General features: G+C 37.6%; 1 protein-coding gene across 1 annotated transcript in view; it reads left to right on the plus strand.

Annotated features, from left to right (window-relative positions):
• The first annotated feature begins 2482 nt into the window (after positions 1-2482).
• plekhg4 (pleckstrin homology domain containing, family G (with RhoGef domain) member 4) overlaps positions 2483-21501 on the plus strand; it is a 176607-nt gene continuing 157588 nt past the window's right edge. Inside the window, exons 1-2 of the mRNA XM_059992425.1 lie at positions 2483-2510; positions 17834-18031. Of these exons, the coding sequence (XP_059848408.1) occupies positions 2508-2510; positions 17834-18031 (201 nt within the window). The 5' untranslated portion in view covers positions 2483-2507. The remainder of the gene's footprint in view (positions 2511-17833; positions 18032-21501) is intronic.

The following is a 21501-nucleotide window of genomic DNA, read 5'->3' on the forward strand; positions in this document are numbered from 1 at the left end:
TAAAAATTAATGGTAATTGCTTCGCTTTATGACATTTCAGCTTAGAACACTCTACCTTTGGATAGCGGGGGAAGTCTGTACTGTGGAAAAGGCTTATATGTGTGTGTATATGTAAGTGTATATATGTTACATGATGTATGATGTGAGTGATGATAAACCTGATTCTGATATGGGTCTCTGTTGTGGACTGAGAGTGGAAAGGGGGCAGGGAGAGTGGAATCATGATTGGAAAAAAGGAATGAAGAGGGGAGTGAGCGGGAAGCACTATAAAGATATTTTGTAATGATCAATTAACCAGTTGTTTGGAATCAAATGATCTTGTGTGGCGTCGTAGGGCTGGTTGTGCCTGTACCCATGTCACACCTATATACAGTATTATATACACATACACGCACGAACACACAGAGTACTGGAGAGACAGAAGCAGTAGAACTGTGGCATGTTCTGCAAGATACTTCGAACAACCTACCAGCTGATTTTCTTATTAAAAAACATGATAGTGTTTTTCAGAGACTTGATGCAGGCAAAGGGTGGTCGTATCAAATATTGATTTTGGTTTTTTTTTACTGTTTATTGCTTTTTGTAGTATTTTTAATATTAAAGGTACTTCATTATTTTTGAAAGTATCTTTGCTTTACAGAATTTTTGTGCTTAAGACGCAAAGTATAGTGTGTGTGTAAAAATTGTACAGTACATGTACATAATGTGTGTGTATATATAGTAACAATAGTTTATATTGTTATGTATTGCAATGTACTGCTGCTGCAGAACAAATTCAAAGTATATTAAACCTTATTCTGATTCATTTCTGATGCTTTCATTTAACACTTTAATTTAGATCAGCTCTTAAAGTGTTTTATAAGGTTAAACAGGCATATAAAAACAAGTGCAACAAATAACTGTTAGTGTCATTTGTCTGGTATTGCAATGATATGAGCAAAAGTGTGGTTGAATCATTGATCCTGATCAAATTACAGATATTTTTTCTTCAGGATAGGGATTGACTGTAGCAATGTTTGGTTGATGGGCTGAAAAGCATTCATGGTTCTATTTCAGTTTATTCTAGTACTCATTGACGAAGGAAATACTTGTCACTGCTAGGTTAATAAAACTGATGTGTTAATTGCAACTTGTAGAGAAATAAATTCCTCTCCTGCCAAGTGAGGCTCATCATTTATGATTTGGTGTTCATGTTTGATTATATGATTCTACTACATTTGTCTGATGTTTATGTTTGTTTTAGGATCTGTCACCATGCTGTATTATCATAATGGATAGAAAATTAATATATTTTAAATTAATCAGATTGTGTAAAAGCTTCTTTTATAATGAGAGTGTCGTATAATGGTTTGAAACTTATTTTAAATACTTGTTAGAAGTAGTATTTTCTTAATCTTTATATAACCGAATGAGAGGAGAATGTAGTTTGAATCCATAAGATTTATGAATTTATGGCACCATTTTGGAAATTTTTTTTAATAATTTGTGTTTAGAACCTCTTCTCATAGCTAAAGCTTGTCTTTTCCATCACAATTGAACAAGTAATGGATGTGGAACAAAGTAGCATTTAAAAATTGCTTGGGAATACTTGCCCTTGTGTCCATTTTCAAGGTCTAAAACCAATGAACACTAAAGTTAGTCATCACTATTGAAAATAGCTAAACAAATGGTTGCTTTGTCGTGAATTTAAAAAAATTACACCCACAAGAGAAATACATCTTTTATGACTTAAGCTTGTTCAAAAACAGCATTTGGAAAGTTGTATGAAGTTGACCTCTGTTTCATAACTCTCTACATGTAAACTCAGAAACATTTGATGTGTCTTGCCTTTGGAAAACGTTTTTTTTTGTGTTATGGTAGTGGCCATAGGAAATCAACTCATCTGTATGCATAATTGGGGAAATAGGGCTATTTGAAGGGATTGCTTTCAGCATTATAGAAATTGCAGCTTTTAAGCATATTAACTCAGTTTGGTGGAAAAATAAGTCACGTGTGAATTCTATTTAATTTGTTTTTAATGCATAAATAATGAAATACTGAGTTACTTATTTGCATTCATTATTATTACAATGTTGACTATGTATTTATACTTTCATTAAGTAAAATGTCCATGCTATTTAAAATTACTGTATGTTTTCCAGTGGTTTTAAGACAAGATAATTTCATTGTCTTTTTTATTAAGGTATCTTAGTAAAATTCACTAATTAATTTGCTTTTTATGCTCTAATATTGAAAATTATCTTGCAATGACTGTTGGTAGTCAGAATCTCCTTACTTGGTCCCCAACAGACCATATGTGTCATGAGTTAGAATTGCTGGCAACCTTGAGAGGGGGTGTGTAAAAGGCTGGATCACAGCTGCATGCTCAGAGTGCTGGTGTGTTGCAATTTATTCATCAACTTTTACAGTTATCAGAATTCTTCAGGAACTATCACAGAGCCAAAACTGAAGAAAGGAAATGTCAAATTGGAAAACACCAAAGGGAAATATGAAATGTCTTGAAGAAAATGGTACTAATTTATTTTATATCCTGGTTATTTTCATTTCACGTGGAGGCATTCAGATGTATACTATGTGTGAGCGTGTTCAATTAGTTTTAATCAACCTTGACAGGACTTTTAATCAGTAGAATTGTCTACTATTGTTAGTGACAAAAAGAACAATTGTTATGTATGTGGTGTGTCAAAAAAGTTGCTGCAAACATTTAATGACATGGATTGATGCATTTTTCTGTAGTTATTGCATTTTAAATAGTGTTTAATTCTTGTGTTAAATGTCTTAGTTATATGGTGAGTAAATTAAGCCTTGCAAATATACTAACATAGGTTATTGAATTGTAGCTTCACAAGCTCTATTAACACCTGAATAATTGGAACTGGCAGATATAAGGAGTTTCAGGAATTGTAGCTTGTTTCTGTAGTTCTTTGTGTGAAGTCTGAAAATGCAGATTTTTGTTATTTCTTTTTGGCTTTTATTACTTGGATAGGTATCTTCCAGTTAGGAGCTGTAACAGAGTAAAAGTGCCAATGGTGTTTTTGATAAATTTGTGATACCTTGATTTTTTGTGCTAACATAGGTTGTTAAAAGCATTTATTGCTTTTAAAATTTAAGTTTAGTGTGGAGATTTAGCTTGGGCATTAGGCTTAATACTGATTAAACAATTAAAAGATTTTATTGTATGCCATGGCATTTTTATGCTTCTACTCATTACAGTCTAATAAGTGGCTTATGCTGCCATTTATTTTTCCATTCAACAAAATCAAACCTGTTTGGAGTTGTTCAGACTGAGTGAAGAGGGGTTAAACCTGTCAAAAAATCCAAGTGAATTCATATTTCTTTATGAGCAATGCTGTTGTCAGGTTGACAGAGGATGCACTGAGACCTTTATCTGGTGTGGTGAAGAGCAGAATACTAATAGAGCACTGTGTTTAGAGAAACGATTTGATTTTGTTGTCCAGCTGTCATTAAAAAAAAAACAGTTTCAGTCAGAACTCAGTTGTTTTGAAACAAAAATAGAGAAATGGAAACTAATCAAAAGTTTTAAGCTATCTATACTGAAATATTTGGGGATATGCTTTCAAGCTACCTACAATTAAATACTTGAAGTTTTATTTGTCTGTAAATAAATACTTAAATGAGAGAAAATATATAGCTATCTGTATGTGATAGTAAGTGGGAGAAAGAATGTTTTATGCTATTACAGCTCAGTATCTTGTTTTACATTATGCAGCAGTTCCTTCATGTTGGTTAAGAATTTTATACCAACAAATTTTTATGCTGCAATTAAGAAAATAACTCTTTGAAAGATCCCCTCACTCATGCATTCTGCTATGCTGGATGTTGGCGTTGTTTGTGAAGCCCTCGTTTCTGAGTCAGAAGATTGTGGGTTCATCACATTCCAGAGAGTTGACTAAAACATTTAGGTGGGATTGAGAGATTGCTGCATTGCCAGAGGTTTGTTTTATTGAATGAAACATTAAATCTGAAAGTGCTTCTAAGTGAAGAAAATAAAAAAAACAACAGCCATGAGATCTTGCGTCATATTCTTGCCTTATATCTTGCCTTACGTCCTTTGGTGTATGTTTGGACTAAGGCTGTAGTGTGATCTGGAACTGAGTGGTTCTTGTCAATTTCAAACAGGGCATTGGTGATCAGGTTATTCACTGTTATCACATTATCAATTTCACCATTTATCACTTTGTCTAGGATTGAGAATAACCTGATTGAATGGTAGTTATTTGGGCTAGATAAACACTGAATTTTGTGGGTACATGGTTGTAAATCATTCTGACTTTTCTTTGGAATTCATGTGCTGAGCCTTTTCATCTTGGAAGATAGGGATGATGTTAAAACTGTCTTCATTAGTACATTGTCATTCCTGAATGGATGTGCTAGACTGCAGGCCTGGAATCTGATTATTGGATTACAGGTGTTGTTTTTAGTTATTTAGAGTTGCATTTGACATTTTAGAACCTTGTTTCTGGTATTCTTGATGATACCCTGGCACACTCTACTGCATCAAAAGCAGACTTGGCCCCATGGCCTGAGTGAAGGATGTGTCAGGGCATAAAATTACAAATTGTGGAATACAGTTCTGTTTCCAATGGTCCATAATGGACTCCATGTTGTAAAATTTTGAGCTGCTGAATTCATTCTGAACATACTCTATCTTATATAGATGGTGTATTCAATGTGAAGGTGGGACTTTTCTCCAAAAGGTCTATATTTGTTCATTCCAGCCTGTGACATTGCAAAACTTAAATCTGTTCCTGATAGTTTGGTGAGAGTGAGATCAAATTTGTTTACAAATGCAAGAGATTCTGTAGATGGGGGAATCTTGAACAGCACATCAAAATGCTGGAAGAACTCAACAAATCAGGCAACATCTATGGAGGGGAATAAACTCAATGATTTGGGCTGAGACCCTTCATCTTTATTGGAAAGGAAGAGCGAAGACGTTTACAGGGATATGCTGATCCCTCTAAGAATTATATATGCTTTGTATTTGGTCTTATTCTTATAAGCTGTAGAGTAAAGGAGCCTAGTTTACTTCATATTTACCTATAAAAAGAGATGTGTCATTCCAGACAACACACATAAAATGCTTGTGGAACACCCCAGGCCAGGCAGCATCTAGAAGGAGAAGCCCTGTCAATGTTTCGGGCCAAGACCCTTCGTCAGGACTAACTGAAAGGAAAGATAGTAAGAGATTTGAAAGTAGGAGGGGGAGGGGGAAATGCGAAATGATCGAAGACCAGGGGTGGGGGGGTGGGATGAAGTTAAGAGCTGGAAAGTTGATTGGCGAAAGTGATACCGAACTGGAGAAGGGAAAGGATCATGGGGCAGGAGGCCTCGGGAGAAAGAAGGGGGCGAGGGAAGCACCAGAGGGAGGTGGAGAACAGGCAAACAATTAAATATGTCAGGGATGGGGTAAGAAGGGGAGGAGTGGCATTAACGGAAGGTAGAGAAGTCAATGTTCATGCCATCAGGTTGGAGGCTACCCAGCCAGTATATAAGGTGTTGTTCCTCCAACCTGAGTTTGGATTCATTTTGACAGTAGAGGAGGCCATGGATAGACATTTCAGAATGGAAATGGGACATGGAATTAAAATGTGTGGCCACTGGGAGATCCTGCTTTCTCTGGCGGACTGAGTGTAGGTGTTCCGCCAAACGGTCTCCCAGTCTGCGTCGGGTCTCACCAATATATAAAAGGCCACACCAGGAGCACTGGACACAGTATACCACACCAGCCGACTCACAGGTGAAGTGTCGCCTCACCTGGAAGGACAGTCTGGGGCCCTGAATGGTGGTGAGGAAGGAGGTGTAAGGGCAGGTGTAGCACTTGTTCTGCTTACAAGGATAAGTGCCAGGAGGGAGATCGGTGGGAGGGGATGGGGGGTACGAGTGGACAAGGGAGTCGTGTAGGGAGCGATTCCTGCAGAAAGAGGGGGGCAGGGAAAGATAGCCCTTACATTTATATATTGGTGAGACCCGTTGCAGACTGGGAGACCGTTTGGCGGAACACCTAAACTCAGTCTGCCAGAGAAAGCAGGATCTCCCAGTGGCCACACATTTTAATTCCACGTCCCATTCCCATTCTGATATGTCTATCCATGGCCTCCTCTACTGTCAAAATGAATCCAAACTCAGGTTGGAGGAACATCACCTTATATACCGGCTGGGTAGCCTCCAACCTGATGGCATGAACATTGAACTCTCTAACTTCCATTAATGCCCCTCCTCCCCTTCTTACCCCATCCCTGACATATTTAGTTGTTTGTCTGTTCTCCATCTCCCTCTGGTGCTTCCCCCCCCAAACCTTTCTTTCTCCTGAGGCCTCCCATCCCATGATCCTTTCCCTTTCTTCAGTTCGGTATCACTTTCACCAATCACCTTTCCAGCTCTTAGCTTCATCCCACCTCCTCCGGTCTTCTCCTCTCATTTTGCATTTCCCCCTCCCCCCACTACTTTCAAATCTCTTTCTATCTTTCCTTTCAGTTAGTCCTGACGAAGGGTCTCGGCCAGAAATGTTGACAATACTTCTCCTTCTAGATGCTGCCTGGCCTGCTGTGTTCCACCAGCATTTTGTGTGTGTTGTTTGAATTTCCAGCATCTGCAGGTTTCCTCGTGTGTGCCATTCCAGATGCCACTCTAGTGATTTTTTTTGCGATCATTCAGCAAAAAATGTACACCAAAAGAAAAGAAATCTAAGTTGCACACAATACTTCAGGTGTATTCTCACCAAAACCCTATGTAATTAGAGAAAAACATCCTTATTGCAGTGCTCAAACCCTTGAACAATAAAGGCCAAAGGGTCAGGTTTCTTAATTATGTCTGCATCTGCTGTTTAGCTTTCAGTGACTTATGTGCAAGGATGTCCAAGTCCTTTTGCATATGAACATTTCCTAATCTTGACTATTTGAGAAATTGCCCAGAATTTCTGTTTGTTTCTCTGAAGTGGATGACTTCACATTTTTACGCTCTATATTCCACCAGCCATGCTTATAATCTTGCTTATAGCCAGGCTTATAATCTTAGCTTGTCTATGTGTCATCTTTTTGCATTCTCTTCACTACTCATAAACTCATGTAGTTTTGTACATTCAGCAACTTAGACATCTTGCATTTGGTTCCCTCATCCAAATCATTGAAATAGATTCCTACAGCCCACCAGACTGATCAAGCCAATCTATTACTGCCCTTTATCTTTGTTAACCAATTCTCACTTGTGAGTGTATTTTTCCCATTTCCATATGTTTGCTTACTAACCTTATGGGCACAAAATAAAAAGCCTTCTGTAAATCAAAATATATTCTATCCACTGGTTCTCCCTGATCCTACAGATTACAATTTCAGCAGATAAAGTATAGGAGCAGAATAGGTCTTTTTACCCATTGAGTCTGTTCCACCATTCAATCATGGTTTATTTTTTCAACCTTGTCATTTTCCCTTTTCCCCGTAATCCTTAAGCCAGTTTCCAACTATCAATCTCTGCCTTAATGAGTCAAACATGATTTTCCTTTCACATTGACAGTTCACAATTCTATTATTTCCTAAGTTCTTCATATCACATCCTTTATGACAGATTCCACCATTTTCTCTACTGATGGCAGACTTTATTCTTCCTTAAATAGTTGGGCCATTTGATTCTGTGTCTCTACAGTCACCTTTTTCAAAAGTCTAGTATGTCCATCATCATGTCCTTGAGTTTTGTCAGTTTTCTGGTCATTAATTTCTCTAGTAATATTTTGTTATAAATACTGATTTCTCAGTTGAGAAAGTATTTGGTAGTCTGGAGAATCTTTCCTTGTCCTTGTTTGACAATGCAAAGACTTGATGGGATCTGGAACCAATATTTGGACACCCAGGCACCCCTTCCCACCTGTACATTCCACCTTTGACAGATGTGTACTGCTGGTGAGACAGAATTTATCTCACCAACAGCTGTGTGGAAAGAATTTTGTATGTCTGAATTTGGTACCCTGGCTGATACTCAATGTACTGCCCCTTTTATACAAATATATGTATCTGTAGTATTGATTTTCTATATTTTAGTTGCTAAAACAAATTATTCTCTCAGTTATCAGCTATCCATTAAGATAACATTGTCAGAAATAATTTTAAGAAAATAGCATGTGATTCTTCATACCTTTTCCCACCTTTTCCTTGATTCTACTATGTTCAAGGATCAGGGTCCTTAAGTCTTTATTTTATTACTTGTCATTTTATTACAAATGTTTCCAATATTGGCAATAGTTCACAGTACATTTAGCTTTGCCCATTCTGCTCAAGTAGCTGGACTTTACATGAAAGCATATAGTATATCTGTGAGTAGACAATTACATGAATAGACTAAGACTATATTTTGCAGATTTATTAATTACACAAGTATCATTAAAACCAACTGCTAAGTCAGGATATTGATACATTGAACACAGTACAGTACAGCTTAATATAGGCCCTTCAGCCCACGATGTTATGCCATCCCTTTATTCCCCAAGATCAATTTAACCCTTCCCTCCCACACAGCCTTCCATTTTCCTTTTGTCCATTTGCCTAAGAGTCTCTTAAATGTCGGTAATGTATCTGTCTCTACCACCACCCCTAGCAGTACATTCCATATACCTCTCCAATCACAAAGTTATGCCTCCTTGTATGATCTATTTCAGCCCTGGTAAAAAGTCTCTGGCTGGCCACTCTATCTATGCCTCTTATCCTCTTGTCCAAAGAGAAAAGCTTGGGCTCACTCAACCTATCCTTGTAAGACATGCTCTCTGATCCAGGCAGCACCCTACTAAATCTCCTCTGCACCCTCTATAAAGCTGCCACCTCCTTCCTATCATGAGGCGACCAGAAATGAACACAATATACCAAGCAAACACGAGGAAATCTGCAGATGCTGGAAATTCAAGCAACACACACAAAATGCTGGTGGAATACAGCAAACCAGGCAGCATCTATATGAGGAAGTACAGTCGACGTTTTGGGCCAAGACCCTTCTTCCTATAGATGATATGTGGCCTGCTGCATTACAGTGTACCAAGTGTGGTCTAACCAGAGTTTCATAGAGGTGCATCATTATCTTATGGCTCCTAAACTTAGTCCTTTGACTAATGAAGACCAACACACCATATGCCTTTTTAATCATCCTGTCAATTTCACGGCAACTTTGAGGAATCTATAGACGTGAACCTCAAGATCTCGGTTCCGCCATACTGTTAAAAATCCTGCCATTAATCCTGTGTTCTGCCTTCAGGTTTGACTTTCCACAGTGAATCACTTCACATTTCTACGGACACTCATCTGCCACTTCTCAGCTAAGCTCTGCATCCTATCAATGTTCTGATGTAACCAACGACAACCTTCTATACCATCTGCACCACTGCTGACTATTGCGTGGCATGCAGACTTCTAACCCACGTTCCACTTCCTCATTCAAGTTACTAACTTGCAGGTTGAGTTGATAGAAAGAAAGGCAAATAAATTATTAACATTCATTTCTAGAGGACTGGAATTTAAAAGCAAGGCTGAAATGCTGAGTTTTTATAAGGCATCAGCCAGACCGTATTGGGAATATTGTGAGTAGTTTTAAAGGATTCAAAGGTTCATTTATTATGAAACTGTACAATTTTGAGATTCTTTTTCTCCAGATCACCTCAAAACCAAGAAAAAATTGACAACACAATCATCACCCTTCAACCCCCACACGTACAAACGTGAAAAGAACATTGACCACCTAATTCCCCTTTCCCCGAACAAAGAAACTACGTAACAAAAACATTGACTCCCAAATCCCCTTCACCTGCACGAAAAAAACAAGAAAGAATGGAAAAACACAGAATATAAAAAAACTATAAGACTGAAAAAGGTCCATAGTCCAATCCATTGTATCCATGTTCAAAAAACAGAAAATCTCAGTAATTCCTCTGGGCACAGTGACAGGCCACACAGGTTCCCCTCTCTGGTAGCAGGGTAATCAGAAGGCAGCCAACCAGTGCACACCTTCCACATTTACCTTGATGTTTCAATCTCCTTTGTTGTCTTAATCAGCGAGAAATGGAAGCTTTAATTGGCAAAATGGAGTTGAACATTTGCTTGCATTGCCTCCTTGCCATGAGGCTTGAACTCATTGCCTCCTGGAATCCTCTCGGAGACAGCAAAGCACTGGATCACCTAAACAATCTCCAAACTGCAAATCACAGGCTTCAACAGTTCCAGAAACATATTCGAGATGAAAAATAGATGTAAAAGACATAAAAGAAGAGAAATAAATATTTTTGTGGTCTATCCCAAATATATTGATTGTGAGAGCGATGTATGTAGGTGCCATCTTGACCAGAACTTTTAGGCCCCATATCTAAGAAAGGATAAGACCATAAGAAATAGGAGCAGAATTAGACTATTTGGTCCATCAAGTCTGCTCTGCCATTTGATCTTAGCTAATCTATATCCCTCTCAACGCATTCTCCTGTCTTCTCCTCACAGCTTTTCACTCGTTGACTAATCAAGAACCTATCAACCTCCACCTTAAATACTCGCAGTGACCTGACCTCCACAACACCCTGTGGCAATGAATTTCACAGATTCACCACTCTGATTAAAGAATTTCCTTGTTCTAATTGGCATCCCTCTATACTGATAGAGCTCCTGATATGATAAGCCTTTCATTCCCAGAATCGTTTTTGTGAACTTCTTTTGAACCCTCTCCAATATCAGCACATCCTTTCTTAGATCAAGAGGCCCAAAACTCCAAGTGAAGCCTCACCAATGCCTTATAAAGCTTTATATCCTTGCTTTTATATTCTAGTCCTCTCAAAATGAATGCCAACTTTGCATATGCCTTCCTCACTACCAACTCAACCTGCAAGTTAACCTTTAGGGAATCCTGCACAAGGACTCACAAGTCCCTTTCCATCTCTGATTTATGAATTTTTTCTACATTTTGAAATAGTCCATGCTTTTATTCTTTGTAATGAAGTGCATGACCATACACTTCCTGACAATGTATTCTATCTGCCACTTCTTTACCCATTCTCCTAATCAGTCTAAGTCCTTTTGCAAATTTCCTGCGTCCTCAACACTACTTGCCCCCTCCACCTATTTTTGTATGGTCTGCAAACTTGGCCACAAAGCCATGAATTCTGTCATCCAGATCATTGACATGTAGTCTAAAAAGCAGTCCCAACATTGACCCCTGTAGAACACCACTAGTCACTAGCAGCGAATCAGAAAAGCTCCCTTCATTCTCACTCTTTGCCTCCTGCCAATCTGCCACTGCTCTACTCATGCTAGTATCTTTCTTGTAATACTATCAGCTCTTAAACAGCCTCATGTCACAGGCCTTCTGAAATTCCAAATACACAACATCTATCATTCTCCTTTGTCTATCCTGCTTCTTACTTCCTCAAAGAATTGCAACAGAATTCTCAGGTAAGATTTTCCTGAAGGAAACCATGCTGTCTTTGGCCTATTTTATCATGTGTTTCCAAATACCCTGAAACCCAATCTTTAACAATCCACTCCAACATCTTCCCAACCACTGAGGTCAGGCCCATTGGCCTATCATTTCCTTTCTTCTGCTTCCTTCCCTTCTTAAAGAGCGGACAGGTGGGCTAAACCAGGTGAAGGTAGCTAACGGGTCTCATACCCTGGTGAGATAGGGACATGCCTGTGCTAGCATGTGAAGTCAGCTCTGGCAGGTGGTCTGGGCAGATGAGATCTACAGTGAGAACCAAACTTCAGGAAGGCAGTGCTGCAATGCTACATGGAAAGTAAAGGGCATGGTGAGACGCAAAGGTCGTAGTCAGCCACTGCAACCAGGGAAGGCTCCAGTTGTGATGCCTACTCATACCACTGGACCTGGACTTCCGAGGTTGAGAGAGTGGAACTCCTTGGTGCAATGGCTTTTCTATTTAAAAACTCTCCTGCACGCGTTTCCTACCATGGTCAATGGACAACCACTAGCAATATTAATAGTGTTCTAATTTGCTTTATATTTCATTTAAATACATAAATTGTTACTCAGTTAAGCAGTGGTTTGTATTTTCTTTTATACCTTTTTAACTATTTCCATGAAACTTTGGCTAATTGGGGTACTATGGCAACCCACTTCCCAGCGCACTCGAACCGGCTCACGCCGGCATTGAGGCCAGTCCCAAAAAGCCAAGTCTGCTTCACCAGCAAGGGGAAAAGCTCACGCGCGGGACGGGTCTGTGAATACATGCCTCCTACAGCATTCCTGCCCGGGGAGGGTGGGATCAGGAAGGCTTTAAAGCGAGGCCACGAAGTTCGAATAAATCTCTTCTGCAACTGCAGCTCATCGACTATGTGTCGTTATTTCAGCATTGCGTGTAGCACACCGCTACAGTACCCACTTAATTGGGCCAAAAGGTACTGGTCCCAGTGTGTCCCAATTAACCAAAATCCACAGTATTTTAACAAGATATCATGCTATATCAGTTTAATTAAGCTTTGCACAGAAACATTTGCAGTGCAAATCAACAAAATATAGGTTTTAGATTGTTTTTCACAACACAAAAGGAAGAATCCTCAAACATGAAAAAACTTGAACTTTACCACTAAAAAAGGGTTTGTGATAAAATTACAACTTAAATAAAGGTCATACTTGGTTAAACACGCTTGCAATTTGAGACAAGTGGAAGGATTACATTATATATGAAATTTCTGCGTTATAAATATTTTCAGAGTTACAGTGAGAGTAGTCTAGGCAATACATAGTGTAGCCACAATGAAGGAAATGTATGTACAGACTGATGGCTGGTAACTGAGTAATATTGAAAAAAGTGTGTTGTCAACCAACATCAGTATCACTCAAGTTCCTCACTAAAGAGACAATTTAATGGCTTTTTCAGAAATATTGCAAGGGTAGGCAAAAATGTTTTCTTTCAGTAAAAATCAGTAGCTGATACTCTGTTGCTCCCTGCAGCCACTTTTACAAACTTTTCCTTGATTCAGTTTTTCAAGTAACTTGGATTGAGCAGAAGAAAGCACCTCTATTTCTGCAAAGCCTCTCCCATGCTAAACAATTCAGTTGAAAGGAGTAAATTCTTCGTGCATACTAAGTGTAAAACAATCAGGTCAAATCAAAGACAGTGGAACAAATTAAGTTCATTTATCTGAAGGATACTCCAGAAAGAAGAATTCAATAGAGGACGGTCAACTTTGTACTTTTAGTTTACATAACGATAAAGGACACAAATCCAAGTACTGTTGAGATTAGGGACAACATATCAGAAGCAAATGAATTCATGCATGATGTTCTATTGCTGGCATTAAGCTCAAATTTTATAATGATTAAATAGTCAAGCATAGTGACTGCCTAGTTTACTTATGTCTGTTCCAAATACCACCTTACAGAATCAGATAAACATCTTTCCAGTGTTCCAGAATCTGAGGTGTGAATGTGATCTATGGACTGCATTAGCAATTATTTTATGGTAAATTGGCAGGATACACCAGTGACTTCACAATTAAAACAAATATTTTACATGACAATCTCTGCTTTCAGCCCCTAATACAAAATACATAAAATCATCCTTGGAGAAAATATTTCTGTATAGTATTACTATAATAGAATGACAAGATAATAACTTCAATGTAAAAGCAAATATAAGAGAAGAACGTATTTCAAGCCCTGCTTGTAACTCTTCAGCAACTACATCAGTGTATCCAGTACAGTAGAAGTCATTTTAATTATTATTACTTAATACAAGTGAGAGACAATTCAATTTGCTCATGCAGCATGTGATCAGTACAGCCTCCATTGGATTGCGAGCAAGGCACAAGTGGTAGTTGTCAAAAACAGATGCGTTTCACAACAGCGGATTTCCAAATAGTGCATGGATATATTTAGGGATGTAAACCTTGGGTCATTAAGCAATCTAGACTGTTGTGACTCTAGACCAGTGTTTCCCAACTTATGTGTTGCCCATCGCCTAACACCTTCCCCCCCCCAAGCATTTTCATACTTGTCAACACCCCTCTTAGGCACAATATACAATATACTTTATAGCACTGTATAGTGTAAAAACATGTCTACCATATGCTAACATGAAAAAAAATGATTCTGCTTTAAACTTTTATTTGTCTTTAAACCGAGCTTAAACAGTCCCTGTATGCTGTAGAGCAGCTTCGATATCAATGCGATATCAATGTGATCCTTAAGCTTGATGGTTTTTAGCAAGAGTTGAAACATCCTGTTTAAGTTGTGACAGCAAAAGCCTTAAGCCCCCACGCATAACAATGTCCAAGTGTTTTTGGTTTTTGTGTGTATGTAGTTCATTGCACTGAAGCCTGTTTCGACAAGGTAGGAGGGTGGAAATGCAATGAAGAGCAGTTTGGCTCTTTTCCAAAGATCAGGAAACTTCATATGACAGTGTAACCAGGTACCACAAAAGCCGACACTTTTGGAAAGCATTTTGGCTTCTTCTTCATTCTGAATTTCGATAAATTCTTCTTGCAAGCTCTCTTCACATTCTTCCACTTAGCAAAGAAATGGATTAATTACCCAGTCTGGAATTTCCAGATCGTTCAAATACTTAAATTGATTTTAAAAATCCTTCTTCAGTGACTGCGGGTGTAAGCGGTTTTCTTGCAAATCACCATCTGTGAAAGAGAGTGCCATACTTTCCATACAGGGAACTGTGAGAACATTCATCTCCCAATGTTGGCTTATGTATTTTCAATTTTCTGATAAAAGTGGACACTGCATGTTTTGCCTGGATTAAATTAGAATTGTCACCCTGCAGTTTCATATTTAGAATGTTCATTTTGTCATATAAATCGGCAAGGTATGTCTGATCTCCACGTAGTTCAATCTTGTTACACAAGCTCTTGTCGATTTCGGGCAAAAATTGAACCACAGTGTCAAAAAGATCAAAGGAAAGCTTTAAGAGGCAGCCTTTTGTCAGCCAATGCACTTCCGTATGAAGAAGTAAGTGTTCAAACTCTTCATCGTTATCTTGGGTAACTGGTGAAATACTCTGCTATTTAGTACTTGAGCTTTAATTTTGTTGATAGCAGATATCATAAGAGTCATGCTTGAACAAAGTCACTGGCTGAAGTTTTTGGCTGTGAGATGTTGACGATGAATTACACAATGGATTGCAAACAGACTTGGAATTTCTTTTTTCATAATTGCCACTAAACCAGCATAGTGACATATCATATATGGTGCTCCATCTGTTGCACAAAAAAATCACGTTCCTGATAGGAATACTTTTATTCTCTATACATTTTGAATTCATTGTTGATTGATTCGCTATTGTTATTTGTTTTTACCTTTTTGCAAAAGAGAACCTCTTCATAAATTTTTCAATTTCTGATAAGCAGTACATATGCCATCAGTAATGCCTTGTCTCACACAGTGGACTCATCCAGTTATATCCCAAATTCTGTTTTTTGTAGCTGTGTGAATAGTTGGTACTCAATGTCTTTGCTCATTTTGTCAATATGATGAGCTCCAGGGTTATTACTCAGAGGAATTGATTTTAAAATGCTGGAATCCATTTTGAGAACAGTGGTGAGCACTACTGATACAGCAGGCATTATTAATCTTTCACCAATTGTATGAGATTTTCCACACTTCTCTATCATCTTGGAAATGTTATAAGAAACAATGAGACTACTGTCGAGGTCATTTTTAGCTTTCTTTCCAAATGAATTGAGTGTACAACATTTTTCAAATGCTTCTTTAATCTTTTGGAACTGAGTAATACCATAAGTAGCCTTTTCAGGGTGTCTTTTATGGAAGTTCCTGATGGTTCTTGATGGTTTCATGGCTTCATTAGAAAATATAGTATTACAAATAAGACTCATGGGACATTACTGATCTAACGGGACGGAATAAAATCATACTCCAGGCATATAACATAGTATTGATGCATTTTCTGTAGTTTCTGTTTCTTAGCAGGATTAGAATTTGCCTCACCCTCAAAGATTGCGCCATAAATATTTATCCATCATTAATGAGGCTAAATTAAAATGAAAAATTAACACAAACTGAGAATGGCTATTAGATGTTAATGACGGCAGCAACTTGACACGGATGGAACGATGGTAGCAGCATGTGGAGGTACGGCGAGGTGAAGATAAAAACGATCACAATAGCAAAAATTAAGTTAAAAAGAGTCCAGATTGGAATCTGAATGTTAGGATAGAGCTAGTGTTCGGCAAGCTACCTTTATATCACTTCAATCATGTAGGTCTCATAATCCCCAAAGATGGTTCTTGACTGCAGATATGAAGCCAAGGTCACTTTGAACACCTCAAGAGGAATCATCTAGGTTGGCAGTTCCGATGATTGGCTCTCTTTTACTGCTTGGTTCCAACCAGCGCTATATCATTGCATGACTTGTTTTCCATTGATCTGTGGAGAAAGTTGAGAGGGTGTACTTGACTTATCAACTGTTAAATTGCATGAACTTGTTCTGTGCTGCAAGTTAAAGGGAATTGTTGGGCACCCTGGTTGCTAGTTTATGCATCCCCATTAATGCTCTTTTGGTTGATAAGGTTGGATGAAATTGCTGAGTTTCAGATGAGTTGTGAAGACAAGTGCTCACTGACTGCAGAGCTATGTTTCTTCCTGTGTTACAGTGCCTCATCCTTTTTTTTTTCTTTAGGAAATGCCTGCTCTAGTAATTGTTGGTCAAGTCCTTTGCCTCAAGTTAGGGTGCTCCTTACTGCTCCCCCCCAAGAATCTTGAATGTTCCCCCCCCCCGACAAGTTCTAATTCTGCTGATGCCCCCTTAGGACAAATAACTGCTCTTGTTGGGAATCACTGCTATAGGCCTGTTGATGAGTTTACTTTTAACTATTTGTTTAGTTCAGGGGGAGAATGAGGTGGACATAAATGCAGGCATGGATAGTGATGTCCACATCCCATGAATAAATAAAGAGAAAAAAACCTAACTGACATCTATACGTGAATAATTTTAGCTCTGTGAATTATGCTGCTCTTTCTGCTGATAAAGCATGATGTACTTGAGGTGAAATAAGAGGATTATGCTTCATTCAAAACAATTACCATCATATTAATACCTCTTCCTTGAAGTTTAGTTAATGAACGGAAGGTTTTTAAGCTACCTCATTGTTTCCTTACTAGATCTGATGCAAGCATTTGGGCAGTTCTACTTGCCAGTCTGAAGCAGAAAACATTGAGGGTGTTGTCATCCATTCTATACAATCTTAGATATGAAGTATATTTTATTAGAGATTTCACATATTTATTGGTGCAATGTGCAGAATTTCCAGAGTTCCATCTGTTTATTTAGCTGCATAGCAAAAATGGAATTCTTTTTATTCATTGCTTCACAATTTATAGCAACTCTTTTTGCCACAGGCATATGATGGAACAAATAATATTTCTCAATGTAGTCAGTTAAGATCAGATTTATCTATTAAAAAATATACCGATGATTCATTAGTGGAAGAGCAGTCTCAGTTATTGTAAATGTTGTAACGTGAATGCATGATGTAATAAAGAACAATATAGGAAGAACATAGTTAAACCTTTATCAAAAAATTATATTTAGTTAGCAACAAATTAAAATGCAAAATCTATTTATGGATGATACCTTATGCACATTTTGTTTGTATAGTTTGTTCATTGTTTTTATAGAGTACAATAAAATGGTCATTGATAACATCTGTATTCTTGAGTCAAAGAGATAGAATTGGTCATTATTTTCTTCATAGAAATTAGTTTACTTGTTAGAATACTTAAGTGTTGATGTGAATCCCATTTTGTTGAAGTTTCAAGAGAGAATACTATTTATTCTTGTTGTTTCTGAATAATTATGCTCTTATTTTGGCAGGATTCTGAGTCTTTGGATACGTGTATTCAGAATACTCTATCAACACTCTATCCACCCTTTGAGGCTACAGCATCCACTGTTCTCTGTCAGGTTTTTGATGTAGTGGAGAAGACATATTGTGGTGATGGATTGTGCTACCTTATCGATTTCCTTGTCCCTGCTAAACACATTCTGCAGTGCATCCAGCAGGACGCTTGTGTAAGTAAATGTTTAAGAGCAGTGAATGGAGGTAATTCATAATGATATGATTTAATATGTTATGACTTAATATAACATGAAAGAGTGAAGTAATGTAAAGTATTGTGATGGTTATGATAAATGTATTTAAAATGTATAATATGGTTGTCAGAGATGCTAGCTCAAAGCAAACTGCAGGAAAAGGTACAGTTCATCTGCAGTAAGTTTATCTAAACTTGGCTATGTATTTAGAAGAACCAGAAATGACTTCATCAAAAATAATGAGAACTATGAATTGTCTCTTTAAACAATGTCATAGACTAAATAACTTTATCTCTAAAGACAATTTATAACCTAAAAGCTATTCATCCAAGAAGCTATTACTTTTTTAACCTTAGACCCATGTAATTGAAAGGACTAATACAGGAATGTTTTCATTCTGTGCAAAAATTTGATAATATTTATTGAACCACCAAGCATATGGTTGGAAAGCACATTGAATCTGATTTGTGAATTCCTTAAGTCTTGATGAAATGAAAATACAGATGTGTTTGTATTTTGTTTGATCTTTTAGAAGCAGGTATAAAGGATCTTTGTATTGTTACTGAATGCTTGATAAATGTAAGAATTAACTCAAATGTAAAATTTTGTGCCAAAAGAAGATATAAATTAGGTTAAAGCCCTTACTCCATAGGATATGACTTAGGTTTAATAAACACAAATCCTGTTAATATAACTGATAAATTTTCTGCAATTTAAGAAATATCAGTATAGTATAAGTGTTAGTTTTAGTCACCTGCTTCGCATGCCAAATGCATACTTTTGTGATGTTGCTGTTTAAATAAATCATAATCATAAGTGGTATTACTGGACCATTTTGAGTAATAACTGGTAAAATAATAAAATACAGAAAGTACAGTTTTATTTTAAAGGTCAAATCTACATTAAAGTTGGAATGATTTTTATTGTTTTGATTTTTTTTATTGATAAATGTGGCTGTTATAAACTAAATTTTATTAAATAATATTTGAAAATGTCTAGATGTAATGTTTACTATACCATAGTTGATAACTTGCAGCAGTTTCTGCAAATTGTGGATTCAGGGCTGACACAAAGACTTGAACACAAAAACCAGGCTGTCACACAGCTCAGTGCTGAGAAAGCAGTCCCCTGTTAGAAGATTTAGAAGTTACATTGAAGATTCATGTGCCCTCTTGGGTGGAGACCAGTCTGGCGAAAGACCAAAGAAAGAGTCCAGTTCAGTGATAGGATTGTGAACTTGGTTTGATGCACAAGGGAAGAGGAGAAAAATGGCAAAGAAGAGGAGCAATCTCATTCTTTCGACTATGAAGTCCAACAGCATCTTGCACTACTTGGCAGTGAAGAGCAAAGCACAGCACAGGAACAAAGAAGGAAATATAAACTTTTCAATTATTTGCCTTAGCTATTTGTAAAGTAGGTGGGTTGAAGGTATACAAAAATCTTATGAGTTCATGGATTTTCTAATGTGCTTTTGTTTCATATTAGTCTTTGTCATTCATGTATATTTTTGTAAGCTAAATTATTAAACTTGTTATTTGGTGGTTTTTCTGAATGTGGTCTGCCCCTCCCCCTACAGCAGAATAGACATTGTTCAACTAGATGTTTTTCAGTAGGCTTGAGAAAAGATACTCCATTCTTTAAGGGAAGAAGTAATCAATGCAAATGAAAATACTGTGCTTTTGGAAGAGCAAGATAAAGATGATTGATTTGGATGGATTCAATTACATATCTGGCAAAATAATTACCTCCTGTTTTGTAAACTTGAATGATGCTTCAAGTTTTAGAATTGGTGCTTTAAGTTGTTTGTTCCTCCTTCTGCTTTGTACTCAATTAAAGATGAAATGAAAATTTTAACTTTTCAAGCTCGAAGTCAAATTTATTGTCAAATGCACAAGTACACATATACTCAGATACAATGAAGGATTTACTTTCAGCAGCATCATAGGTACATTGTATCATCTAAGTAGCATTCACAGAAAAATATAATTTATACACTATTTTACAAGAAACATAATTAGAACCAGAATCAAGTCAATTTCGGTGCAAAGTGGTCAAAGTGTACATAATGTTCCTAAACTGTAGTGGTGAGGGTTTTGCTGGTCGATCCAAGAATCAGATCATTAAAGGGATGTAGCTGTTCTTGAACCTTGTGGTGTGGGATTTTGAGTTTCTGTACCTCCTGCTAATGGTAGCTGAGAAAAGATGGCATGGCCTAGATGGTGGAGTTCTTTGTTAACAGATGTTGCCTTCTTGAATTTCCTTAGATACTACCAGTGGTAGGGAGGAGCATGCCTGTGATATATTGGACAGAGTCCACTACTCTGCAGCTTCTTATATTTCAGAGCATTCAAATTGACATACCACACCATGATGTCAGGGTACTTTCAACAGAGCAATTGTAGAAGTTTATTAAGTGTTAGATGATAAATCAAACCTTCTTAAGTTCCTGGGAAATCTCTTTAGGTTTTGTTTTCAATCCATTTATCTCATAGGCCTGTCTGCAGTGTAGCATTGCCTCTTAAACCCTTAATTACTACTTATCCCTATACAAGGGCCGATTTTCTACCTGTGCTAAATCAACAAATTGGGCCTTACACCTAGTACCTTGATTCAGTATCTATTTGTTGGCTTGATCTAAACATCAAGAAAATCCACGTCCTGCACCAACCTACACCAGATCAAGCTCCTAATCCTCTAACCATCAAAGTTGACAACATCCCTCTGGAGAACACTGATCATTTCCCATATCTTGGCAGCCTTGTTTCTTCAAGAGCCAACATTGATCTTGAAATGAATTGCAGAATAGGCTGTGCAAGTGGAGCTTTTGCCAGGCTGAGAAAGGGGGTTATTGAAGATTGAGATATCAAGACCAATACTAAGCATCTGGTCTATAAAACTGTAGTCCTCCCCTCCTTGCTATATGGAGCAGAGTCATGGACAACATACAGCAGGCAACATACAACATAGACAACGTACAACATAAGATCCCTGGAAACTTACTATCAAAGATGCCTCCAAAAGATTCTGAGAGTTAGCTGGAAGAACAGGTGTACTAATTCCAGCATCCTGGAGGAAGCTAGTGGTTAGCACAGTGCTTTACAGTAGAGGTGATCCAGGTTGAATTCCTGTTGCTGCCAGTAAGGAGTTTGTAAGTTCTCTCTGTGTGTTACCTCCAGGTGCTCTGATTTCTTCCCGTAGTCTAAAGACATACTGGTTGGTAGGTTAATAGGTCATTGTAAATTGTCTCATTATTAGGCTTGGGTTAAATTGGGGGGATTGCTGGGTAGCATGGCTTGAAGGGCTAGAAAGGCCTATGTTTGTCAATCAATCAATAAAAAAAGCCATCAACCAAACTTTAACTCCATAGCCGCAATTGCGACTCAACACCAATTGCGATGGGTTTGCCATCATGATGCCTACAACATCATACATGTCAATCTGAAACAGTG

This window comes from Hypanus sabinus, chromosome 17, assembly GCF_030144855.1.
Source record: "Hypanus sabinus isolate sHypSab1 chromosome 17, sHypSab1.hap1, whole genome shotgun sequence".
Taxonomy (NCBI): Eukaryota; Metazoa; Chordata; class Chondrichthyes; order Myliobatiformes; family Dasyatidae; genus Hypanus; species Hypanus sabinus.